The sequence below is a fragment of the Ascidia mentula genome, chromosome 7 (assembly GCF_947561715.1).
Source record: "Ascidia mentula chromosome 7, kaAscMent1.1, whole genome shotgun sequence".
Classification (NCBI taxonomy): Eukaryota; Metazoa; Chordata; class Ascidiacea; order Phlebobranchia; family Ascidiidae; genus Ascidia; species Ascidia mentula.
This window is the reverse complement of record NC_138572.1, coordinates 16572008-16599021: the sequence shown is the minus strand read 5'-3', so window position 1 is coordinate 16599021 and position 27014 is coordinate 16572008. Positions and strand designations below refer to the sequence as shown.

Below are 27014 nucleotides of genomic sequence, written 5' to 3'. Positions count from 1 at the left end.
ATTAGCTTTACATTAACGGTAACCTGTCGGGTTTTACCGGTCTCCTTTTTACTTGTCAATTTGTCTTGAAATTTATGATGATTTGATATTCATTATCATGACAAAATAACTTGTTTTTATCCAAATTGTAATGTGCGCTTTTTTGTATCCTGTTATATGTAGCCGTCTAAACCTTCTACTATATGTAACTACAGTCGCCCAATGTATTTTCCAACGACATATTTAAAATCAAATTTTATTTATTAGGTTAATCTGTTACCCCTTTTAACGAATGCTTAAAACGAATTCATACAAAGACAGAACTGACCTCAAAAAATTCCACTTTTCGTTTGTCTTCCCAAAATGTTGTATGAATTTCCACAATATGAATGTTTGGCCGGCATCTAGGTTCATCGGCAACTATTCTTTTCAGCAGGTCACGGGTAGTTACTTTTTGTTCCCTCGTCAGCAATGCAGAGTGTTCCAAACCATGGAATTCTGGCGCTTTTCTGCTTTGAAAATTGATTGGTTGTCTTGTTTCCCTTTGAAACATGGATCCTCCAAGAGTAAGAACGTAGTAAATGTATTCACCGAGAGAAAGTATATCCTGCTGGCTTCCTATCTGAAAAACAATGTGATACAGTTTACGTGTTCTTTGCAAAATATGTTCTACTTACCATCAAACTGGAATTCTGTCTACTGAAATCAAAGTCAGTTACTTTTTCGACAACTTTTCCATCGTTTTTTTTCTTGAGAAGAAAATTTTCAGGTTTAATTTCGCCGTGAACTGAACATAAAACAAGCAAATAAGCTGAGAAATCGTCTGCGTGGCCGACTGTGTACAAACCTATGCCAGTTTCATGTAAATACTTTACACCAGTAACGGACTGACGCAATACGTCGAGTGGTCCAATATCAAAATAGTTCAAGAAACTTATCTTTAAATTCATTCCCGTTTCGGGATCAATTGGATTACTAGAATCACCCTTCATGTTGGCAACCCACTGAAAAGACATAAAAACCATGAAAACAACAGCAAAATTATAATTTATTTTTATGTCAACAAGTTTTCATGAAAAAATAAAAACGACTACAGCTTAAAAGTGCATATGACACGGAAAAATAAAACATGTTAATAATCAAACTAAGAGATGTTCATAACTTTAGAACATTTTTGGCAAAAAAAGTAGCTTGATACGACGACTGGTTTCTGAGATACAGCTGATCAAAGTCGCACTTTTGCCGCTGCGAACGAAATCGTGCGAAAGCGAGATATTGTTGCGTGACGTCATAGAAGGCGCTTCGGTCGTGCGCGAGTGCTGGCAGCAACCCTTATGCGTAGGAATGGAAAATATTGTAAAACCGGTTTAAGCATAATATTGCATTAAACAGGGGACAAAAAGGAAACAAGTGAAATAAACGGATTTTGATGTTAATTTAAGCTGAAGACAGATGGCCGCTGTTCGACCTATTATGTCCTATTTAGTTGTGTAATAATAAAACAGTTACTGGGACAGGGTGTTCTTGTTGTTACAGCATTTATGATCGCTAACGTGATACATGAACTTTTGAAAACACGACAGAGACAATCCGTTAGTTTAGCATTGTCGTTTTGTCCACTCACAGTTATGTCGTTTCTGCTATACCCTGTGGTCTTCCGCTAATTAGAGACAAATAAGCCTTTGATTCGTGACGTCACAATGACAAATTTTTGTGTGATGCAAAACCCTGTCCTGACCTTCACGGTAACGTAATCTGTGGATTCTCCCATGTTTGAAACTATTCGATATCTGCAGAAAAAGGCGCCTTCTCCTATCTAAACAATGCATTTTTTCGACGCGAGTGCCTTATGTGATGTCATTTTCTCCTTAGCGCACAAGGTTTACGATTTTTGGTCGCCGTTACTTTTCGTGCAGTTTTATACATTTTTTAGTTGACGTAGAACCGTGAAACTTTGGATATATGTTTGTTGTAGATGTACCTTTAGTTTTACGCAAAGTTGTCATGGCCGTGTCATATGCACTTTAATATACAATACAGAAATTAACGATATGTAGAAATACTTGAGAAACATCTCCGCTGCAGAGTTCCATGATAAAGCAGCTGAATTGTTTTTCCTACCAACAAAAAGACACAAGCACTAATATTTTTCATTTAGGGGATTCACTGTTTAGTATCCAACCCCACTGTATTGGAAAAACACTACAAGTAAAATTCACTTTAAGTCGTCAATTTTAATATATAGTTACCACAAACGAACGCTCCTATGCTACTTTCTTTTAAGTGATTTTAGAATTTTTGTTTATTTTTTTATATTGATATTTCCTTCAGCTCTGCGGTGGCGAAATTAAACGTTGTTAATGACGTGTTGTAACATGTTTATGTTATTTTGGATCATCAAAGTTGCACAAGGATAAACAATATAAGGTAAAGCTGTCAAAGTGATGCTTAATATACAATACACAAATTAACGGTATACAAAAGTACTTGAGAAGCATATCCGCTGCAGAGATCCAGAAAGGAGTAATTGTATTCATTTCCCTAACAACAAAAATACACTGACATTCACTGATTTTTTCTCAGTTAAAATAAGTTTCTAAATGCACCTGAAAGTAATCGTAAAATCTGATCACATTTTCGCAGTCGATTTTGTCAAGAATCTCCCTTTCATTTTCCCTCTCTCCGTAATATCCCGGGCCGACAATTTTTGCAGCAAAAATGTGATTATCTTCTTTTCTCCGACATCTGAAACAATCAAAAATTTTACGAAAAATCTATCCTGTAAATATAAGCGATACATTTAAATCTTGCATCATATCACTCTATTTTTCCGTGTAGTATTAAATACTGATGATAAATATATCCGACAATTTTTTAAGCAACATTTGCAACTTACATGCGGACTTGTACGCCATCGTTTTCGGCTATTACACCACCTTTGTCAAAACTATACTTCGACATGCTGCAACTTTCGTTGGTTTGTCCCATTGTATGAATTAAGCAAAACACCTTCAAAAGCAAGTAATATTTATGCAGATATACGAAGAATAAAACAACATTACCAAATGTTGTCTTGCTACAAGGTAAGGTTTGATTCTTTTAGTTCATGTTCAAATGAGGGTAACGGCTATTGTAAAAGGTCGGTGTTTAAACCAATGAGCTTTTCGACAATATCCTAATTTACCTCTGAGTCTTAACCAACAATAAATATATTGAACCAAACACACCTAACCGTAGGCAAGTATGCACAACTACGTTCAAGAATATTCATAATCCTCAAATGTGAAAAGGCTTCTAAGGCCGTTAAAAATATTCCTCGCTGACATTTTTTGATTCCCGGGTCCTAATGTCGTGGCGAGAACCTTTTTTTGGAGATGACATGAAATTACAAGTCGCAATTCTTGAGTTTGAAGGGAAACAATGGAGTTCATTCCCACATATTTTTATCTAGAGTGGTAATGGCCCCTGGCTCACCGCAATTATTACACACTTTCTTTCGTGGGGCCTGACAAATCCACACAATAAATATTGGCTATATCCACAAATCTTTTCATCTCCGGTTATAAAGCTGTTTTTTTCTACAGGTTTTTGGTAGATTGGTTAACAAAGCGGTCAAAGGAACTTCGTCATAAGCACGCCTACTGAGGCAGTTTTTACGTTTTAGTCGAGCGTGAATTTTGATAATGTTTGCAGCACCTGGCAACACGCTTATGTTCTGGGCGCTGGCTGTTCAGTAGTGGTTTTAATGACCTCCGCGAACCGGTTGTTAGCAAGCGTGTATCGTAGGGCTGTGTATCACTTCTTTCAGTAGAAGTCCCAAATAACCACGTGTATAATGAATCCTGATGTATCGGTCCAGGGTCCTTGCGGATGTTAAAAAAAATAATCCCACCGCTGGCACTGTTGCAACATGTTGGCGTTTCTGCCAACAACTTTTTGACAATATTTCCAGTCACCTCTTGACCAGAACCAATAAAACATTTAGTAAACGAAACGCTGAAAAAGCAACTTTTTGATTGAACTGCTGTTTGTGATTAAAATGAACACTGAAGTTTAACACCACAATGTGTAGCTGGGTGTGTGTGTGATGAAAAAGGCATGCTGAAAATACGGCACGAGTTGAGAAAAGCATTGTAGTTGATCATGTGTAACGCAATTAAACAAACTAATTGCTTTTTCTTGGAGCTAACGGCAGACCGGTAACGTATTTACTGGAGTAAAATAGCGCCATGTACTGGAGAAAACGGTGTTACCGGTCTGTCTTTAGCCCACATGTTTTGCAAATGCTGGGAGAGGAACTTGTTTGTGGTTTGTTAAAGTTGTAATGAAGGAACAAAAAATCAATTACATGTAATGCATTGTTAAAGCTGTTGCTTTTGCTCCTGGTCTAACAACTGTTGATTCTGCTTCTGCCTTTCAGAAGGTTTGTTTTTGTGTTTCACATTTCTGGAACATTATCTGCTTTACTTTCAAGTATTTTTTGTTATATATTCATGTTGGTTTTTATTGATGAATTGTAACCTTGCCTTATTGAAAACCGATTAAGATCAATAGGTTTATTTGAGGTTATAATAGTATTTATGATTGTACACTAGACTAGATCAAGGTAACATTATATTTTCTATTTATTGATGTCCTATTGCTTGGAGTTTTCTTTGCCTATAATGTTTGTTGAGTTTGTGATTACATTTCTTTTTTGCAGTTTTCACAATGAAGGAATCAAGAACTGTGACAGAAATCCGCTGTCTTAACACAGATGATGGAGAACTTGGTTCAGGTTTGGTTGGCACTGTGTTGCTAGGTGACATTCAAAATTTTGGAAAAGTTGCACTTAAATGCTTTGGGGTTCAAGGTGGGAAAAAAGAAAGGATAAACATTAAAAACAGGTTTGTAATGCTTGTGTGGCATAAAGTGACAGAGCCAAAGAAAAAATAAAATTTATTTGATGCGGCATTTATTTGGGCAACTTTTAAAGGAAATTTGGTTTATTTTTCAGATGAATTGGTGTTAACTGTGATTTTATGTGTTTTGGCAAAAAGTTGACGTTCAAAATAATTTTTGTAGAATTTCTGATGAAATTAAAATGCTTGATAATGCCAACCATGACAACATTGTACGTTTGTATGGATGGACGGATTGGCCAAATACCATGGCCCTTGTAATGGAATACATGGCAGGTGGTAACCTTGGTACCCTGCTTCTTAATTCTCATGTTGAGCTTAAGCCAGGGTTGCAACTTCGGATGAGTTTTGATATTTCCAAAGCTCTGGCTTTCATCCACAATATCCCAGGGAAAAAAGGATGACTCATGGTGATATTAAGCCAGAAAATGTCTTTATCACCGCACATTTAATCTGCAAAGTTGGTGATTTTGGAAGTGCCAAGTTGTCAACAATCACTTGTGTCAGTACAACAACACCAATGAGTTCCAGCAGAAAGCATACGGAGTACACAAAAGCCTTTGCATCTCCAAAATTACTTTCCAACCCGTTGGCAACCATCAATAAAGAAGATGATGTTTTCAGTTTTGCCATGGTTGTGTATTTTATACTCTTCCAAAAATACCCAATGGGTTCCACACCACTTGATGTTTACATTGATGCAATCGTGGGTGGCCAACGCCCTTCAATAAGTGTTTCTGAGATAAAAGAAGATACAACACCTGAGGAAAATGAAATGGTTGATCTATTATCAGCAGTAATACAGGGATGTTGGCAACACAATCCTACAACGCGGGCCAATATGTCCTCTGTCAGGTACACACATAATTTTTTGTCAGACTTTTTTTCTAAAAGACAATTTGATTTTAGATAAAACCATTTTGCCATTTTCTGTCAAATTAGTAAGTGTGTGTGGAATATTTTGAAAAGAAGTGTTTTGTATTTGTTTATATTAAATATGTATATGTTCGAAGTATGTTTTTACCAATTACCTTTCAAGAAAATGTTTTTTAAACAGTGAAAAATATTTTATAGAAAAAAGCTTGATTAACTTTTCAAGCCCAAAATTATTCCTGAAGTACGCATGCACGCATTTCTTTAGTAAAAAGCTTGGGGAACTTTCCATGTTGCAAGATATTTCTGCGATCACATTGCAAGTATCTCAAATTCAGAAGAAAATGCAATTTTCCACACCAACATTTACAGAACACAATACTTCCCCTCTACATGAGTTTGACCCTGTAAGGAAATGTTTTACTAAGTTCAGTCTTGTCTCTTATTCAAATATAAAAGCGTACGTCATTTGGAATGCAGTGTTTTGTTGCCAGGTGAAGAATGTATTTGGGCACTTCATTAAATTACTCGAACGCATGATGATCAACCGACACATAATTTTTACTGTGTTTTAGTTCCTGTACAACAGAATGTTGACCGACCTCCATCTAATTATGGAAACGAAGACTTGTGCTTTTCAGGTACACAAGTGTTTGACAATTCTGCAAACCATAGCTCTTGCTTACTGCGTAAATACATCGTAATTTTGCATGTCATTGTTGCTTTCAGAGCCTTCAACTCAACAGAAATCCACATTTCCAACTTCTCCGCCTTCTGCCCAAAGTAAGAATATCAAGGCAATGCATGAAATTTAAACAATGTTTGAAATATCGGCCTGTCGGGCTTTCGATGACTACAGCGGCCCGGCATAAACTTTAAACGGCGGATATAACTTGCACGAAAATTATGCTCTTATCCTGGCATAATTTTTGCGCGATAATAACCGCCGTTACTTGGTCTCGTGTAAGCAATGCCACTGACTAAGTCAGTGTTTCCCAACCGGTGGTACGCGACGGCATTCCAGATGGTGCGGATCAGTTCGAATTCAAAAATTCTGATCTCAAAATGTTTATTACTTCATCACCTAGGTTACTCTGTAACACACAACTAGGTGGTACGCGTCGAAATTGTTTTACCTCCAAGTGGTACGCAACCACAAAAAGGTTCGGTATCAAAGGACTAGTTTATGAAACTGACCCGAACCCTAACTAGAGAGTGAAATAACAACATTGAATTGTAATATACAGAACAACGGTGCTGGTGTAACCACAAGTTACATGCAGTATATTACGTTTATTGCTTTCCCTAAAACAGTCACGAACACAAAAACCAACAACTTTCACGCACAAAATATTTATTCTGTGTTAATCCCCAGCCTCGTCCAACTTGTCGTCTTCAAAACCCAACATTCTTAATTTCGATCAGATGTTCGAACAAGGAGAAGGTACGATTTTATGTTGATTCGTGTATTTGTCAGGACTAACTACAAAAACTTGGCTTTACACCAAACAGATTTACAGATTTTGGAAATAATTGAAACTTCGTTTCTCAAATATTTAGTGAATTTCAAGTTGATTTTTATGATTTTGTGAATCAGAAATCTTAACGTTTCCCCTCAGCAAAGAACATGTTTTCAAGGTCGGGAGTTAATACAAACCTACAAACAAATGCTGGAGGCGCATCAGTACAATCACGCTAGAGAAACAGCTGGAAAAGTGTTAGAATTCATCATCTCCAACTTGAATGCGAAAGCTCCCTTGTTAAAGGGCGCCGCGAATCGACGAAGGAACGAGAAAAAGTTTTTGGAAGCAATTCTGTTCTTCGAGGTCGCCCAACTGGCTTATGTTCATCCGAACAATCACCAGAACACGGTGATGGGGATGGAAATATACGTGAAGGAGATGAGCAAAATGTGTCAGGAAAATTCAGGCGATTTCCTGAAATCCCCCTTCGGTGAGTTTTGTGGTAATCCCTGTTGTCATGGCAACTTCCCAACGAATCGAAAATTTATGGACTTGGTCGTGTTGTGTTGTCCCTTTTTTCCTAATATTTTAGCTGTATAAGCAATAAACGGTAGTTATAAATTGAAGTGCCTTAATCATGTACATATTTCACGTACTATTGCAAGTTGGGGTCGCCAGGAAAACTTGATTTTGATGCAGTTTTGCTGCATGGATTTTTTTGCAAATCCTTTTATTTACGACTACCTGTTTTTTGTCCAGCGAGATATCTACTGATTACGTCATTCCACGTATGGTCGAACTTGTCCAAAAAAGAGAAAAGTTACCAGCCTTACAAAAAGACGACAAAGCCCAGTGGTGGGCGTGGATATCTCAAGCTGAACAGCTGGTTGGAAAAACCGAAACAAGTGGAAGATAAGGTTCACAGGCATCGCAGCCAAGCTGGATCAGCCACTTTTCCCGACAAGTCGGAGCGAGATCTGAAAAATCAAGCTCCCGGTGAGGTTTGAACACACGACCCTGGGCTAACCAGGCCCAACGCTCTACCAACTTAGCTACAGGAGCTCGGTGGCTTCACGGGGTATATTGTGGCCAAGGTACATTGGTGCGCAAACGCACAACTTGTCAGGCGACCTTCACAGGCGTAGAGGATCTCCACCACCGTAATCAGACAACGCAGAAGTAATGCCATGCTTACGCATAGCAAGGCGGGATCGCCCCACTGCGCAGGCCCTTTATATTTGGCGATCACTGCTCTAATATTTTGATCATAAGGTTGTCGAAGATATCTTGAAAACGCCATAGAAATCGTAAAGTCAGCTCATGGCAAGAAAGATCCTTACTACAAGAATTTGGTGCAAATGCTTCAAAATCACTGCAAGCAAAACTGATTTTATTTTGTATTGTTGTTGTTGTCGTTGTCGTTGTTATTTGTCAGTGAAAAGGCTTTAAAGTATTGACCTCTATGAATTTTTGAGAAACCTTTTAATATAGAACATAAAATCGAGCAAACGTTTTCTTTTAATGCAATTGACGCCTGTTTGTACGGTCCCCTCTTTCAATTTAAATTTTGATGACGTCGCAATCAAAGCTTCAATCAAGCTGTCGAACTTCTCGGTGCCGCAATCTACTTTAGACGTGCCAAAGTACGCTCCGTGTCTGCACAAGTCCAACTGTGCTTTTTTGTTTTAAAATCGATTTTTCAGCATATTTTATGTCTTATTATAAGTTTCCTATCTCACGTTTATTATCGCAAAGCGATTTAACAGTTTCACGCTCCAAGCAATATTTCTAATGCATTTTTAACAAATTGAGGTTCTTCAAATTGAGTGTGTTGAAGTTCAAATTTAAGTATTCGTTGGTCTTCAATTTTAAACGTCAAATAAAATATTTTTATTACTAAACGCAACACAATATTCTCAACTGACTGATGATGTCGTCGCCCTTACGTTTGTGCCTTGGAATGACGTCACTGGTGTAAACAACATTGTTATATTTTTCTTAAACTTTTGCTTATTAAAGTGTCGTTAACTTTTGTCACAACCTACGAATAAACAACTTTCTCGGAGAAAGTATTGACTTCTGATACTTATTATATTTTCACAAAACTAGGAACCGGACAGATGCCATCGAAACTTGTTCAACGACAGTTGGTGCTCATCCAATATATCCGTACTTACTTGCTTGAACTCATCCGAAATTATAGGCAAAACCGCTTTTCGGGATGGTTATATTTACGACAGCAGTCACTACGATGACACTATTGTTACGGAAGTATACAATTTTATTCATCTTTTCGATCACTGCCAATCACCATTCTGATAAATTTATTTTCGGACTATGATCATCCAAGAATATAACCATGCTGACGTCACGGGTTTCTTTGAAATATTTCTCTCAAGGGTCGTGGTGTTGTACATATTTTACGGGAGATTGTATTTCTTGTGCCCGAAAATAAATATAGAACTGCAACCATGCAACAATGGCCTGTGTGTTGTGGCCAGATTGTTTTCAATTCGGTTTGGGTTGATACTCGCAAGTACAATGGGCGTCGCGATATCTTATTCACCAAACATATATAAATTCTCTATACTGAGAGCTATGGAAGCCATGTTTTTCCTTCAAACAACCATGTCGTATTTCACAAACCGTAAGAATATTATTATTTAGGCCCGCCATTGCGTCACGTAAGGTCGAGCACCCCAAATTGTCAGTGTCAGGTTTAGAATCAGTGTAATGACGGTGTTGTATTCGTAACACCTGTGTCACTGACACGTACGTGACTTCCAAAAATACCAAAACGGGGATTTGGGGCAGCAAAAAGTACAGCACAGCAGCCGGTCAAGACATATTTCATAAAACACAGCGAAAATAAATGATTGCTTGAAAGTAAGCAATTCGAAACGCTGCATTGGGTCTTTAAGTTTAAACAAGCCGACAATTAAGCGAACTGTCGCTATCTATAGGATCCTGTACAAGCGATACGAAACAAACGACATTCTATACCATTAACGGTATACGCGGAACAGACAGAGAACACAATAATAGTGCACAAGGCGATCCTTATCTACATAAATCTTAGATTACTATGCAAAATATTAAAAAGGATGAATTCAAAAAAGTAACCTCGACTAAACCGGACCAAACTACAGTACTAGAATGTGCGGTAATGCGCTACAACAATGAGACGGTTGCATTTTATGCATGGGTGTAATAAAGATTTGTATACATTGCTTGAATGTATAGCCTAAATAAGAAATAACATTCTGCAACAACCACTATTCGAAATGGTCATATTTTGGTTTTTAAAATGTCTTTTTGTCTGGTCACAAAAAAACCCAAAAGCACAGTTTTTCAGGTAATGTCTTGCTGGTAAGAATAACATTTTTCAGCCAAATTTAAATACGCTTGAATGTAAAACAAACAAATCACAGGCAATTTCCTACCAAACACAGCACAATTTAACCGCGTATTCTCGAAGTTAAACTTTTTGTTTATTAACTGATACATTCCGAACAATTAACGTCCAACGTTTTGTTGACGGGGAAATGCAACATAAAACGATTCGCTGCACTGATGGACAGGGCTTGCGAGCTGTCGGTGGTCTATACAGAATGTTTTTTTTTGAAACAGAATGTGTTAGAAGGCACAACTCCGTAACTTATTACAATATGGGTCTTTTCGATGAGGTCCTTGCGCAGTTACGCGAACGTTTAAATTGACCAGCACGTTTAAATCGCTTCTTGTATATTTTTCGCGGTATAACATTAGACATTGACAAAGTAGATATGAATTTTTGTAAAATTTTCTACATTGTGTAAAATTCATTGTTTTGCAAACGTACTTCTACAGAATGTTGATAAATGTGAATAATACATAGCAACTGCATATCATAGCAACCGAAACGTCGATTTGATAATTTTTGGCCCGAAGAGCTGTAGATAACAATATCGGTGACCACTAAAAGACGCTAAGATGATCACGTGGTGGCAGAAAAAAATATAGTCTGTTCCCCGATTAATTGACAGAGACAAGCTAAAACCGCGCCATGATGTATAGTGTTCTTGAAAATTCTGTTTAAGAAACAAAATTCAATCTGTTTCAAAAACAAAATTTATTTTTAGTGTATATTTCACACATTATAAGTTTACGCAGAGAAAAGCAAAACAATCATGCATCATGCAATATTTGCAAAATTCGCCTGGTTGTCTGTGAGAAATATACACTAAAGAAAGAGCATTTATTCACTTAGTAGTTACAGACAGTGCACATACACTCGCAAGCAAAATCTATACAATGCAATAAAAAATGGGTAAATTTAAATTAGTGAAACGTATTCAAAACAAATATTGAATAAATTCAAGCAACCCTGGGGTCAGGGACAACTAAGTGAAGTGTGTGACGTCACGAAAGTTTTGTTAAAACTTTTTTCAAGATCAGTAACGAACAACACTCTGCCTCAGGCGTCAGAGAAGATTATTGCGTCATTTAGTCTGACTCGCGCCTGCAAACATGTTTGCTGCATTCGGGCAACTTTGAAACGTAGGTTCGAAACAATGTCATGTGGCAATCTGCGCTTCCGTCGAATTTTATCTTTGATGATAATTTTTTTTTACCTATAGCTTTTTATGTTTTTTGTGGTGCAATCTATCAAATTCGAGTAAATATAGTTGTAAGCCACAAGCGAAGCGTTGCGCCTTGTTCCATCATCTGCGGTGAATGCACATTTATGGACAATCTTCAAACATGAGTTAATCTGTGAAGTTTGGTCCCGAAATAAATGTGATTACATGCTTACGATGAACAAACTCTCCTATGTTTGTGTGTTCAAGTCTCCTTACCGTGTTTACTGCATACTTGTGATTGCAGTGTTATGATGAAGTCGTGTAGTGCCTGGTACTTGATAAATCTCTAGTTGTTTGGTGTGGGACAAAATTAGAAGCTGAAGTAGGTGCTTGGCGGTGCGTGTCGCGATTACTAAAAGTATCTATTGCCGCAAAAACCTGCACTTGACAATTATAAACGCGTCCTGAAAAAACGCTCGGCGTCGTATTTTGCAAAGATTGAACGCAAATCAAGCGAAGAAATTTGGAATTACATTTAAAACCCTAATTCATAAAAGTCGTAAAGGTTGAACCCAGAACAATAATAGTTGAATGGGTTTGATATTCCGAATGGGTCGGATAATTCCATGCATTTCAAGTGAGAACAACAACGCGCCTGTGGAAGAAAAGTGTTACAACGTTTGTGACCTCACAAGCAAAAACCGTTTTGAGTTATTTCTTCTAATAACTGTACATTTATACTGAACAACCACACAATCAGCAAGAAAAAATACATTCTTTTTTACAAAACGTGTATATTTGTTGTTTTTCAACGGGAGATCGAACAGTTAAGAAATAAATGTTTAACAGATCGGAACGTGGCCGCACCATTGAATTAAGCAACATTGAGTAAAGTGTGGACGTAGTTAAAAAAATTTGTCAATCAGTTGCCTAAAAACTTCGATCAGAGCGAAATATTAAAACGATCAGAACCGAAAAGTTCAACATTTTGCCCCCAGGCTTCAATGCAGATCCTTACGTCATATTGTCTGACACGCGCGGGTAAAGTCATAATATATTTTTTGCCTTTGTTCCGAAATTTCGTTACAAAACCGTTCCGAGAAACGGAATTTCGTTCCCAAATGAGAAAAACCGTTTCGGGAACATTATTTTTACGCAAAATTTCGTTACAGGAACATATTTTGGTTTTTGAATTGTGTTTCCAAAATCACAATTTGGGTAATATCGCACAAAAAATTGTGTTCCGAAAATCGACCAAGCCAAAAATCACCACTACATGTCGACAAAGAGACGAAGAAAACGTGGTTTTGCTCACGAGTATAAGGTTGATTTTAATACGAATATATGTTTTCAAACGTAGACACTTACGGGAAGATGAAAATATGCATGGAACATAATTTTCGTTCCCGGAACAGAACTTGCGTTCCTGGAACCGAATTTTTATTCTCGGAACGGAATTTTTGTTACTGGAACAGAATTTTCGTTACTGGAACGGAATTTTCGTTACGGGAACAGAATTTTCGTTACTGGAACAGAATTTTCGTTACGGGAACGGAATTTTCGTTACGGGAACGGAGTTTTCCTTACGGGAACGGAATTTTCGTTACTGGAACAGAAATTTCGTTACTGGAACAGAATTTTCATTACGGGAATGGAATTTTCGTTACGGTAATGGAATTTTCGTTTCGGTAACGGAATTTTCGTTACGGGAACGGAATTTTCGTTACGGTAATGGAATTTTCGTTTCGGTAACGGAATTTTCGTTACGGGAACGGAATTTTCGTTACTGGAAAAGAAATTTCGTTTCTGGAACAGAATTATCGTACTATGAGGAATAATTACATTCCCGTTGAAGGTACCTTTTCGATCCAAGGACACAATGTCGTTCTTTCAAGAAAATTGTTGTTACGCGACCTAAATGTCGTTCAAAAATGTGTCTTTTTGATCCTGGAACGGAATTTTCGTTACTGGAACAGAATTTTTGTTACGGGAACGGAATTTTCGTTACGGGAACGGAATTTTCGTTACTGGAACAGAATTTTCGTTACTGGAGCAGAATTTTAGTTACTGGAACGGAATTTTAGTTACTGGAACAGAATTTTCGTTACGGGAACGGAATTTTCGTTACGGGAACGGAATTTTCGTTACTGGAACAGAATTTTAGTTACGGGAACGGAATTTTCGTTACTTGAACAGAATTTTCGTTACGGGAAAAGAATTTTCGTTACTGGAACAGAATTTTCGTTACTGGAACAGAATTTTCGTTACGTGAACGGAATTTTCGTTACGGGAACGGAATTTTCGTTACGGGAACGGAATTTTGGTTACGGAACGGTATTTTCGTTACGGGAACAGAATTTTCGTTACTGGAACAGAATTTTTGTTACTGGAACAGAAATTTCGTTTTTGGAACATAATTATCGTACTATGATGAATAATTACATTTCCGTCGAAGGTACTTTTTCGATCCATGGACACAATTGTCGTTCTTTCAAGAAAATTGTTGATAAGCGACCTAAATGTCGTTCAAAAAAGTGACTTTTTGATCTTGGAACAGAATTTTCGTTACAGGAACGGAATTTCGTTGCGGGAACGAAATTTTCGTTACGGGAACGGAATTTTCGTTACCGGAACAGAATTTTCGTCACTGGAACAGAATTTTAGTTACGGGAACGGAATTTCGTTACTGGAACAGAATTTTCGTTACGGGAACGGAATTTTCGTTACTGGGACAGAATTTTGGTTACTGGAACAGAATTTTCGTTACTGGAACAGAATTTTTGTTACTGGAACAGAAATTTCGTTTTTGGAACATAATTATCGTACTATGAGGTATTAATTACATTTCCGTCGAAGGTACTTTTTCGATCCATGGACACAATTGTCGTTCTTTCAAGAAAATTGTTGATACGCGACCTAAATGTCGTTCAAAAAAGTGACTTCTTGATGCTGGAATACAATTTTTGTTAGAGGAACGGAATTTCGTTACGGGAACGGAATTTTCGTTACGGGAACGGAATTTTCGTTACTGGAAAAGAATTTTCGTTACTGGAGCAGAATTTTATTTACTGGAACGGAATTTTAGTTACTGGAACAGAATTTTCGTTACGGGAACGGAATTTTCGTTACGGGAACGGAATTTTCGTTACTGGAACAGAATTTTAGTTACGGGAACGGAATTTTCGTTACTTGAACAGAATTTTCGTTACGGGAAAAGAATTTTCGTTACTGGAACAGAATTTTCGTTACGTGAACAGAATTTTCGTTACGTGAACGGAATTTTCGTTACGGGAACGGAATTTTCGTTACTGGAACAGAATTTTCGTTACTGGAGCAGAATTTTCGTTACTGGAACGGAATTTTAGTTACTGGAACAGAATTTTCGTTACGGGAACGGAATTTTCGTTACGGGAACGGAATTTTCGTTACTGGAACAGAATTTTAGTTACGGGAACGGAATTTTCGTTACTTGAACAGAATTTTCGTTACGGGAAAAGAATTTTCGTTACTGGAACAGAATTTTCGTTACTGGAACAGAATTTTCGTTACGTGAACGGAATTTTCGTTACGGGAACGGAATTTTCGTTACGGGAACGGAATTTTGGTTACGGAACGGTATTTTCGTTACGGGAACAGAATTTTCGTTACTGGAACAGAATTTTTGTTACTGGAACAGAAATTTCGTTTTTGGAACATAATTATCGTACTATGATGAATAATTACATTTCCGTCGAAGGTACTTTTTCGATCCATGGACACAATTGTCGTTCTTTCAAGAAAATTGTTGATAAGCGACCTAAATGTCGTTCAAAAAAGTGACTTTTTGATCTTGGAACAGAATTTTCGTTACAGGAACGGAATTTCGTTGCGGGAACGAAATTTTCGTTACGGGAACGGAATTTTCGTTACCGGAACAGAATTTTCGTCACTGGAACAGAATTTTAGTTACGGGAACGGAATTTCGTTACTGGAACAGAATTTTCGTTACGGGAACGGAATTTTCGTTACTGGGACAGAATTTTGGTTACTGGAACAGAATTTTCGTTACTGGAACAGAATTTTTGTTACTGGAACAGAAATTTCGTTTTTGGAACATAATTATCGTACTATGAGGTATTAATTACATTTCCGTCGAAGGTACTTTTTCGATCCATGGACACAATTGTCGTTCTTTCAAGAAAATTGTTGATACGCGACCTAAATGTCGTTCAAAAAAGTGACTTCTTGATGCTGGAATACAATTTTTGTTAGAGGAACGGAATTTCGTTACGGGAACGGAATTTTCGTTACGGGAACGGAATTTTCGTTACTGGAAAAGAATTTTCGTTACTGGAGCAGAATTTTATTTACTGGAACGGAATTTTAGTTACTGGAACAGAATTTTCGTTACGGGAACGGAATTTTCGTTACGGGAACGGAATTTTCGTTACTGGAACAGAATTTTAGTTACGGGAACGGAATTTTCGTTACTTGAACAGAATTTTCGTTACGGGAAAAGAATTTTCGTTACTGGAACAGAATTTTCGTTACGTGAACAGAATTTTCGTTACGTGAACGGAATTTTCGTTACGGGAACGGAATTTTCGTTACGGAAACGGAATTTTGGTTACGGAACGGTATTTTCGTTACGGGAACAGAATTTTCGTTACTGGAACAGAATTTTTGTTACTGGAACAGAAATTTCGTTTTTGGAACATAATTATCGTACTATGATGAATAATTACATTTCCGTCGAAGGTACTTTTTCGATCCATGGACACAATTGTCGTTCTTTCAAGAAAATTGTTGATAAGCGACCTAAATGTCGTTCAAAAAAGTGACTTTTTGATCTTGGAACAGAATTTTCGTTACAGGAACGGAATTTCGTTGCGGGAACGAAATTTTCGTTACGGGAACGGAATTTTCGTTACCGGAACAGAATTTTCGTCACTGGAACAGAATTTTAGTTACGGGAACGAAATTTCGTTACTGGAACAGAATTTTCGTTACGGGAACGGAATTTTCGTTACTGGGACAGAATTTTCGTTACTGGGACAGAATTTTCGTTACTGGAACAGAATTTTTGTTACTGGAACAGAAATTTCGTTTTTGGAACATAATTATCGTACTATGAGTTATTAATTACATTTCCGTCGAAGGTACTTTTTCGATCCATGGACACAATTGTCGTTCTTTCAAGAAAATTGTTGATACGCGACCTAAATGTCGTTCAAAAAAGTGACTTCTTGATGCTGGAACAAAATTTTTGTTAGAGGAACGGAATTTCGTGACGGGAACGGAATTTTCGTTACGGGAACGGAATTTTCGTAACTGGAATAGAATTTTCGTTACTGGTGGAGAATTTTAGTTACGGGAACAGAATTTTCGTTACTGGAACAGAATTTTCGTTACTGGAACAGAATTTTCGTTACTGGAACGGAATTTTCGTTACGGGAACGGAATTTTCGTTTCAGGAACTGAATTTTTTTTGCCCGAACTTAATTTTCGTTTCGGAGAACATAATTTTTGATGTTGGAACATATTTTCGTTCCTCGGATAGACTTTTCAGACGGTAATGGGGCATAATGCAATTTTCCATTTACTCTGAAATACCGATAACAAAACTGTTCTGAGTAACAAAATTTCGTTCAAAATTGAACAATTTCGTTTCGGAAAATTTTGTTCAATTTCTGGTATGTCGTAACAAAATTTTTTGTGAAATATATCGTTAAATTGGCTGTAACAAAAAATTTGTTACGATATTTTTTTGTGCATTGGATGATGATTTTAACACACATGGTGTAAAGTATATCAATTGGATCTCGTTACCAAAAGTGTTAGCTGCACCAAAATTTGTCTACAAATCTCTTAATTGGAAGAAATTACTTGATTCAAAATTGTTTATATTGCCAGAGGGAATTCTAAAAATTAGTTAATTCCGCACGACCTTAGCGACCATTGTTTGTAACATGCGTTTTCGCGCAACAATAAGAAACTAAAGGACATACGCCAATTTAGTTTTCATTTCTCGTTTGGTACTGGCATCTAATATTTGTGTGCAAAATTTCAAGGCGCTTCATATAAAAATGTTGAAATCACAGGCGGACAACTGTCAAATTTAATTAAAACCGCCGATCCTTATAGCCACCATAGTTTCAAACATGCGTTTTCGCGCAGCAATAAAATTCTAAAGGACAGACGCCAATTTAGTTTTCATTTCTCGTTTTGTAGAGGCACCTAGTATTTGTGTGCAAAATTTCAGGTCGCTTGATTGAAAATTGTTTATATTGCCGGCGGGAATTCTCAAAATTAGTTAATTCCACACGACCTTAGCGACCATGGTTTGTAACATGCGTTTTCGCGCAGCAATAAGAAACTAAAGGACGTACGTCAATTTAGTTTTCATTTCTCGTTTTGTAGTGGCACCTAGTATTTGTGTGCAAAATTTCAGGTCTCTTGATTTAAAATTGTGTATATTGCCGGCGGGAATTCTCAAAATTAGTTAATTCCGCACGACTTTAGCGACCATTGTTTGTAACATGCGTATTCGCGCAGCAATAAGAAACTAAAGAACATACGTCAATTTGGTTTTGATTGCTCGTTTTGTAGTGGCATCTAATATTTGTGAGTAAAAATTCAAGTCGCTTGATATGAAAATGTTGAAATCACAGGCGGACAACTGTCAAATTTAGTTAATCCGCCGAACCTTAGCCACCATAGTTTCAAACATGCGTTTTCGGCAAGCAATAAAATTCTGAAGGACAGACGCCAATTTAGTTTTCATTTCTCGTTTTGTTGAGGCACCTAGTATTTGTGTGCAAAATTTCAGGTCGCTGGATTGAAAATTGTTTATATTGCCGGCGCGAATTCCCAAAATTAGTTAATTCCGCACGACCTTAGCGACCATTGTTTGTAACATGCGTTTTTGCGCAGCAATAAGAAACTAAAGGACATACGCCAATTTAGTTTTGATTGCTCGTTTTGTAGAGGCATCTAATACTTCTGTGCAAAATTTCAAGTCGCTTGATATAAAAATGTTGAAATCACAGGCGGACAACTGTCAAATTTGGTTAAATCCGCCGAACCTTATAGCCACCATAGTTTCAAACATGCGTTTTCGGCAAGCAATAAAATTCTAAAGGACAGACGCCAATTTAGTTTTCATTTCTCGTTTTGTAGAGGCACCTAGTATTTGTGTGCAAAATTTCAGGTCGCTCGATTGAAAATTGTTTGTATTGCCGGCGGGAATTCTCAAAATTAGTTAATTCCGCACGACTTTAGCGACCATTGTTTGTAACATGCGTTTTCGCGCAGCAATAAGAAACTAAAGGACATACGTCAATTTGGTTTTCATTGCTCGTTTTGTAGTGGCATCTAATATTTGTGAGCAAAAATTCAAGTCGCTTGATATAAAAATGTTGAAATCACAGGCGGACAACTGTCAAATTTAGTTAATCCGCCGAACCTTGGCCACCATAGTTTCAAACATGCGTTTTCGGCAAGCAATAAAATTCTAAAGGACAGACGCCAATTTAGTTTTCATTTCTCGTTTTGTAGAGGCACCTAGTATTTGTGTGCAAAATTTCAGGTCGCTTGATTGAAAATTGTTTATATTGCCGGCGGGAATTCTCAAAATTAGTTAATTCCGCACGACCTTAGCGACCATTGTTTGTAACATGCGTTTTCGCGCAGCAATAAGAAACTAAAGGACATACGCCAATTTAGTTTTCATTGATCGTTTTGTATTGGCACCTAGTATTTGTGTGCAAAAGTTCAGGTCGCTTGATTGAAAATTGTTTGTATTGCCGGAGGGAATTCTCAAAATTAGTTAATTCCGCACGACTTTAGCGACCATTGTTTGTAACATGCGTTTTCGCGCAGCAATAAGAAACTAAAGGACATACGTCAATTTAGTTCTCATTTCTCGTTTGGTACTGGCATCTAATATTTGTGTGCAAAATTTCAAGGCGCTTTAAATGTTGAAATCACAGGCGGACAACTGTCAAATTTAGTTAAAACCGCCGAACCTTATAGCCACCATAGTTTCAAACATGCGTTTTCGCGCAGCAATAAAATTCTAAAGGACAGACGCCAATTTAGTTTTCATTTCTCGTTTTGTAGAGGCACCTAGTATTTGTGTGCAAAATTTCAGGTCGCTTGATTGAAAATTGTTTATATTGCCGGCGGGAATTCTCAAAATTAGTTAATTCCACACGACCTTAGCGACCATGGTTTGTAACATGCGTTTTCGCGCAGCAATACGAAACTAAAGGACGAACGTCAATTTAGTTTTCATTTCTCGTTTTGTAGTGGCACCTAGTATTTGTGTGCAAAATTTCAGGTCTCTTGATTTAAAATTGTGTATATTGCCGGCGGGAATTCTCAAAATTAGTTAATTCCGCACGACTTTAGCGACCATTGTTTGTAACATGCGTATTCGCGCAGCAATAAGAAACTAAAGAACATACGTCAATTTGGTTTTGATTGCTCGTTTTGTAGTGGCATCTAATATTTGTGAGTAAAAATTCAAGTCGCTTGATATGAAAATGTTGAAATCACAGGCGGACAACTGTCAAATTTAGTTAATCCGCCGAACCTTAGCCACCATAGTTTCAAACATGCGTTTTCGGCAAGCAATAAAATTCTAAAGGACAGACGCCAATTTAGTTTTCATTTCTCGTTTTGTTGAGGCACCTAGTATTTGTGTGCAAAATTTCAGGTCGCTTGATTTAAAATTGTTTATATTGCCGGCGCGAATTCCCAAAATTAGTTAATTCCGCACGACCTTAGCGACCATTGTTTGTAACATGCGTTTTTGCGCAGCAATAAGAAACTAAAGGACATACGCCAATTTAGTTTTGAGTGCTCGTTTTGTAGAGGCATCTTATACTTCTGTGCAAAATTTCAAGTCGCTTGATATAAAAATGTTAAAATCACAGGCGGACAACTGTCAAATTTGGTTAAATCCGCCGAACCTTATAGCCACCATAGTTTCAAACATGCGTTTTAGGCAAGCAATAAAATTCTAAAGGACAGACGCCAATTTAGTTTTCATTTCTCGTTTTGTAGAGGCACCTAGTATTTGTGTGCAAAATTTCAGGTCGCTTGATTGAAAATTGTTTGTATTGCCGGCGGGAATTCTCAAAATTAGTTAATTCCGCACGACTTTAGCGACCATTGTTTGTAACATGCGTTTTCGCGCAGCAATAAGAAACTAAAGGACATACGTCAATTTGGTTTTCATTGCTCGTTTTGTAGTGGCATCTAATATTTGTGAGCAAAAATTCAAGTCGCTTGATATAAAAATGTTGAAATCACAGGCGGACAACTGTCAAATTTAGTTAATCCGCCGAACCTTGGCCACCATAGTTTCAAACATGCGTTTTCGGCAAGCAATAAAATTCTAAAGGACAGACGCCAATTTAGTTTTCATTTCTCGTTTTGTAGAGGCACCTAGTATTTGTGTGCAAAATTTCAGGTCGCTTGATTGAAAATTGTTTATATTGCCGGCGGGAATTCTCAAAATTAGTTAATTCCGCACGACCTTAGCGACCATTGTTTGTAACATGCGTTTTCGCGCAGCAATAAGAAACTAAAGGACATTGTCCAATTTAGTTTTCATTGATCGTTTTGTATTGGCACCTAGTATATGTGTGCAAAAGTTCAGGTCGCTTGATTGAAAATTGTTTGTATTGCCGGCGGGAATTCTCAAAATTAGTTAATTCCGCACGACTTTAGCGACCATTGTTTGTAACATGCGTTTTCGCGCAGCAATAAGAAACTAAAGGACATACGTCAATTTAGTTTTCATTGATCGTTTTGTATTGGCACCTAGTATTTGTGTGCAAAATTTCAGGTCGCTGGATTGAAAATTGTTTATATTGCCGGCGCGAATTCCCAAAATTAGTTAATTCCGCACGACCTTAGCGACCATTGTTTGTAACATGCGTTTTCGCGCAGCAATAAGAAACTAAAGGACGTACGTCAATTTAGTTTTCATTTCTCGTTTTGTAGTGGCACCTAGTATTTGTGTGCAAAATTTCAGGTCTCTTGATTTAAAATTGTGTATATTGCCGGCGGGAATTCTCAAAATTAGTTAATTCCGCACGACTTTAGCGACCATTGTTTGTAACATGCGTATTCGCGCAGCAATAAGAAACTAAAGAACATACGTCAATTTGGTTTTGATTGCTCGTTTTGTAGTGGCATCTAATATTTGTGAGTAAAAATTCAAGTCGCTTGATATGAAAATGTTGAAATCACAGGCGGACAACTGTCAAATTTAGTTAATCCGCCGAACCTTAGCCACCATAGTTTCAAACATGCGTTTTCGGCAAGCAATAAAATTCTGAAGGACAGACGCCAATTTAGTTTTCATTTCTCGTTTTGTTGAGGCACCTAGTATTTGTGTGCAAAATTTCAGGTCGCTGGATTGAAAATTGTTTATATTGCCGGCGCGAATTCCCAAAATTAGTTAATTCCGCACGACCTTAGCGACCATTGTTTGTAACATGCGTTTTTGCGCAGCAATAAGAAACTAAAGGACATACGCCAATTTAGTTTTGATTGCTCGTTTTGTAGAGGCATCTAATACTTCTGTGCAAAATTTCAAGTCGCTTGATATAAAAATGTTGAAATCACAGGCGGACAACTGTCAAATTTGGTTAAATCCGCCGAACCTTATAGCCACCATAGTTTCAAACATGCGTTTTCGGCAAGCAATAAAATTCTAAAGGACAGACGCCAATTTAGTTTTCATTTCTCGTTTTGTAGAGGCACCTAGTATTTGTGTGCAAAATTTCAGGTCGCTCGATTGAAAATTGTTTGTATTGCCGGCGGGAATTCTCAAAATTAGTTAATTCCGCACGACTTTAGCGACCATTGTTTGTAACATGCGTTTTCGCGCAGCAATAAGAAACTAAAGGACATACGTCAATTTGGTTTTCATTGCTCGTTTTGTAGTGGCATCTAATATTTGTGAGCAAAAATTCAAGTCGCTTGATATAAAAATGTTGAAATCACAGGCGGACAACTGTCAAATTTAGTTAATCCGCCGAACCTTGGCCACCATAGTTTCAAACATGCGTTTTCGGCAAGCAATAAAATTCTAAAGGACAGACGCCAATTTAGTTTTCATTTCTCGTTTTGTAGAGGCACCTAGTATTTGTGTGCAAAATTTCAGGTCGCTTGATTGAAAATTGTTTATATTGCCGGCGGGAATTCTCAAAATTAGTTAATTCCGCACGACCTTAGCGACCATTGTTTGTAACATGCGTTTTCGCGCAGCAATAAGAAACTAAAGGACATACGCCAATTTAGTTTTCATTGATCGTTTTGTATTGGCACCTAGTATTTGTGTGCAAAAGTTCAGGTCGCTTGATTGAAAATTGTTTGTATTGCCGGAGGGAATTCTCAAAATTAGTTAATTCCGCACGACTTTAGCGACCATTGTTTGTAACATGCGTTTTCGCGCAGCAATAAGAAACTAAAGGACATACGTCAATTTAGTTCTCATTTCTCGTTTGGTACTGGCATCTAATATTTGTGTGCAAAATTTCAAGGCGCTTTAAATGTTGAAATCACAGGCGGACAACTGTCAAATTTAGTTAAAACCGCCGAACCTTATAGCCACCATAGTTTCAAACATGCGTTTTCGCGCAGCAATAAAATTCTAAAGGACAGACGCCAATTTAGTTTTCATTTCTCGTTTTGTAGAGGCACCTAGTATTTGTGTGCAAAATTTCAGGTCGCTTGATTGAAAATTGTTTATATTGCCGGCGGGAATTCTCAAAATTAGTTAATTCCACACGACCTTAGCGACCATGGTTTGTAACATGCGTTTTCGCGCAGCAATACGAAACTAAAGGACGAACGTCAATTTAGTTTTCATTTCTCGTTTTGTAGTGGCACCTAGTATTTGTGTGCAAAATTTCAGGTCTCTTGATTTAAAATTGTGTATATTGCCGGCGGGAATTCTCAAAATTAGTTAATTCCGCACGACTTTAGCGACCATTGTTTGTAACATGCGTATTCGCGCAGCAATAAGAAACTAAAGAACATACGTCAATTTGGTTTTGATTGCTCGTTTTGTAGTGGCATCTAATATTTGTGAGTAAAAATTCAAGTCGCTTGATATGAAAATGTTGAAATCACAGGCGGACAACTGTCAAATTTAGTTAATCCGCCGAACCTTAGCCACCATAGTTTCAAACATGCGTTTTCGGCAAGCAATAAAATTCTAAAGGACAGACGCCAATTTAGTTTTCATTTCTCGTTTTGTTGAGGCACCTAGTATTTGTGTGCAAAATTTCAGGTCGCTTGATTTAAAATTGTTTATATTGCCGGCGCGAATTCCCAAAATTAGTTAATTCCGCACGACCTTAGCGACCATTGTTTGTAACATGCGTTTTTGCGCAGCAATAAGAAACTAAAGGACATACGCCAATTTAGTTTTGAGTGCTCGTTTTGTAGAGGCATCTTATACTTCTGTGCAAAATTTCAAGTCGCTTGATATAAAAATGTTAAAATCACAGGCGGACAACTGTCAAATTTGGTTAAATCCGCCGAACCTTATAGCCACCATAGTTTCAAACATGCGTTTTAGGCAAGCAATAAAATTCTAAAGGACAGACGCCAATTTAGTTTTCATTTCTCGTTTTGTAGAGGCACCTAGTATTTGTGTGCAAAATTTCAGGTCGCTTGATTGAAAATTGTTTGTATTGCCGGCGGGAATTCTCAAAATTAGTTAATTCCGCACGACTTTAGCGACCATTGTTTGTAACATGCGTTTTCGCGCAGCAATAAGAAACTAAAGGACATACGTCAATTTGGTTTTCATTGCTCGTTTTGTAGTGGCATCTAATATTTGTGAGCAAAAATTCAAGTCGCTTGATATAAAAATGTTGAAATCACAGGCGGACAACTGTCAAATTTAGTTAATCCGCCGAACCTTGGCCACCATAGTTTCAAACATGCGTTTTCGGCAAGCAATAAAATTCTAAAGGACAGACGCCAATTTAGTTTTCATTTCTCGTTTTGTAGAGGCACCTAGTATTTGTGTGCAAAATTTCAGGTCGCTTGATTGAAAATTGTTTATATTGCCGGCGGGAATTCTCAAAATTAGTTAATTCCGCACGACCTTAGCGACCATTGTTTGTAACATGCGTTTTCGCGCAGCAATAAGAAACTAAAGGACATTGTCCAATTTAGTTTTCATTGATCGTTTTGTATTGGCACCTAGTATATGTGTGCAAAAGTTCAGGTCGCTTGATTGAAAATTGTTTGTATTGCCGGCGGGAATTCTCAAAATTAGTTAATTCCGCACGACTTTAGCGACCATTGTTTGTAACATGCGTTTTCGCGCAGCAATAAGAAACTAAAGGACATACGTCAATTTAGTTTTCATTGATCGTTTTGTATTGGCACCTAGTATTTGTGTGCAAAATTTCAGGTCGCTGGATTGAAAATTGTTTATATTGCCGGCGCGAATTCCCAAAATTAGTTAATTCCGCACGACCTTAGCGACCATTGTTTGTAACATGCGTTTTCGCGCAGCAATAAGAAACTAAAGGACATACGCCAATTTAGTTTTGAGTGCTCGTTTTGTAGAGGCATCTAATACTTCTGTGCAAAATTTCAAGTCGCTTGATATAAAAATGTTGAAATCACAGGCGGACAACTGTCAAATTTGGTTAAATCCGCCGAACCTTATAGCCACCATAGTTTCAAACATGCGTTTTCGGCAAGCAATAAAATTCTAAAGGACAGACGCCAATTTAGTTTTCATTTCTCGTTTTGTAGAGGCACCTAGTATTTGTGTGCAAAATTTCAGGTCGCTTGATTGAAAATTGTTTGTATTGCCGGCGGGAATTCTCAAAATTAGTTAATTCCGCACGACTTTAGCGACCATTGTTTGTAACATGCGTTTTCGCGCAGCAATAAGAAACTAAAGGACATACGTCAATTTGGTTTTCATTGCTCGTTTTGTAGTGGCATCTAATATTTGTGAGCAAAAATTCAAGTCGCTTGATATAAAAATGTTGAAATCACATTCGGACAACTGTCAAATTTAGTTAATCCGCCGAACCTTGGCCACCATAGTTTCAAACATGCGTTTTCGGCAAGCAATAAAATTCTAAAGGACAGACGCCAATTTAGTTTTCATTTCTCGTTTTGTGGAGGCACCTAGTATTTGTGTGCAAAATTTCAGGTCGCTTGATTGAAAATTGTTTATATTGCCGGCGGGAATTCTCAAAATTAGTTAATTCCGCACGACCTTAGCGACCATTGTTTGTAACATGCGTTTTCGCGCAGCAATAAGAAACTAAAGGACATTGTCCAATTTAGTTTTCATTGATCGTTTTGTATTGGCACCTAGTATTTGTGTGCAAAAGTTCAGGTCGCTTGATTGAAAATTGTTTGTATTGCCGGAGGGAATTCTCAAAATTAGTTAATTCCGCACGACTTTAGCGACCATTGTTTGTAACATGCGTTTTCGCGCAGCAATAAGAAACTAAAGGACATACGTCAATTTAGTTCTCATTTCTCGTTTTGTAGAGGCACCTAGTATTTGTGTGCAAAAGTTCAGGTCGCTTGATTGAAAATTGTTTGTATTGCCGGAGGGAATTCTCAAAATTAGTTAATTCCGCACGACCTTAGCGACCATTGTTTGTAACATGCGTTTTCGCGCAGCAATAAGAAACTAAAGGACATTGTCCAATTTAGTTTTCATTGATCGTTTTGTATTGGCACCTAGTATTTGTGTGCAAAAGTTCAGGTCGCTTGATTGAAAATTGTTTGTATTGCCGGAGGGAATTCTCAAAATTAGTTAATTCCGCACGACTTTAGCGACCATTGTTTGTAACATGCGTTTTCGCGCAGCAATAAGAAACTAAAGGACATACGTCAATTTAGTTCTCATTTCTCGTTTTGTATTGGCATCTAATATTTGTGTGCAAAATTTCAAGGCGCTTTAAATGTTGAAATCACAGGCGGACAACTGTCAAATTTAGTTAAAACCGCCGAACCTTATAGCCACCATAGTTTCAAACATGCGTTTTCGCGCAGCAATAAAATTCTAAAGGACAGACGCCAATTTAGTTTTCATTTCTCGTTTTGTAGAGGCACCTAGTATTTGTGTGCAAAATTTCAGGTCGCTTGATTGAAAATTGTTTATATTGCCGGCGGGAATTCTCAAAATTAGTTAATTCCACACGACCTTAGCGACCATGGTTTGTAACATGCGTTTTCGCGCAGCA

At 37.4% G+C, this 27014-nt stretch overlaps 3 protein-coding genes across 5 annotated transcripts in view; 1 reads left to right on the top strand and 2 right to left on the bottom strand.

Moving 5' to 3' along the window:
* LOC145909694 (serine/threonine-protein kinase/endoribonuclease IRE1-like) overlaps positions 1 to 971 on the bottom strand; it is a 137874-nt gene extending 136903 nt beyond the window's left edge. Inside the window, exons 1-2 of the mRNA XM_082997049.1 lie at positions 827 to 971; positions 657 to 766 (exon numbers count right to left, since the gene is read on the bottom strand). Coding sequence (XP_082853175.1) covers positions 657 to 766; positions 827 to 971 — 255 coding nt within the window. The remainder of the gene's footprint in view (positions 1 to 656; positions 767 to 826) is intronic.
* Positions 972 to 2427: 1456 nt separating this feature from the next.
* LOC145908152 (uncharacterized) overlaps positions 2428 to 27014 on the bottom strand; it is a 95901-nt gene continuing 71314 nt past the window's right edge. The window contains exons 6-8 of the mRNA XM_082995348.1: positions 2876 to 2988; positions 2586 to 2724; positions 2428 to 2520 (exon numbers count right to left, since the gene is read on the bottom strand). Coding sequence (XP_082851474.1) covers positions 2428 to 2520; positions 2586 to 2724; positions 2876 to 2988 — 345 coding nt within the window. The remainder of the gene's footprint in view (positions 2521 to 2585; positions 2725 to 2875; positions 2989 to 27014) is intronic.
* On the top strand, positions 4728 to 7536 carry LOC145908149 (proto-oncogene serine/threonine-protein kinase mos-like). 3 transcript variants are annotated; one of them, XM_082995345.1, is made up of 8 exons: positions 4735 to 4865; positions 4976 to 5017; positions 5271 to 5735; positions 6022 to 6160; positions 6329 to 6394; positions 6483 to 6536; positions 7129 to 7197; positions 7392 to 7536. In XM_082995345.1, exons 2-8 carry the CDS (start codon positions 5001 to 5003, stop codon positions 7401 to 7403), a joined length of 822 nt encoding a protein of 273 aa, XP_082851471.1. In that variant the 5' UTR covers positions 4735 to 4865; positions 4976 to 5000; the 3' UTR covers positions 7404 to 7536. The 3 variants fall into 3 exon arrangements, 2 of the variants coding, with proteins under 2 accessions (XP_082851472.1, XP_082851471.1); XM_082995346.1 differs by lacking the exon at positions 4976 to 5017 and having other exon boundaries at positions 4731 to 4865; positions 5044 to 5735; XR_014402948.1 differs by lacking the exons at positions 7129 to 7197; positions 7392 to 7536 and having other exon boundaries at positions 4728 to 4865; positions 6022 to 6394; positions 6483 to 6535.

Bases quoted from the DNA above. Each gene is read 5' to 3' on its own strand.
- LOC145908149 (XM_082995345.1), top strand. The intron at 5,736-6,021 runs GTACACACATAA...GCATTTCTTTAG, and splicing joins GCCAATATGTCCTCTGTCAG to TAAAAAGCTTGGGGAACTTT. The intron at 6,161-6,328 runs GTAAGGAAATGT...ACTGTGTTTTAG, and splicing joins CTCTACATGAGTTTGACCCT to TTCCTGTACAACAGAATGTT.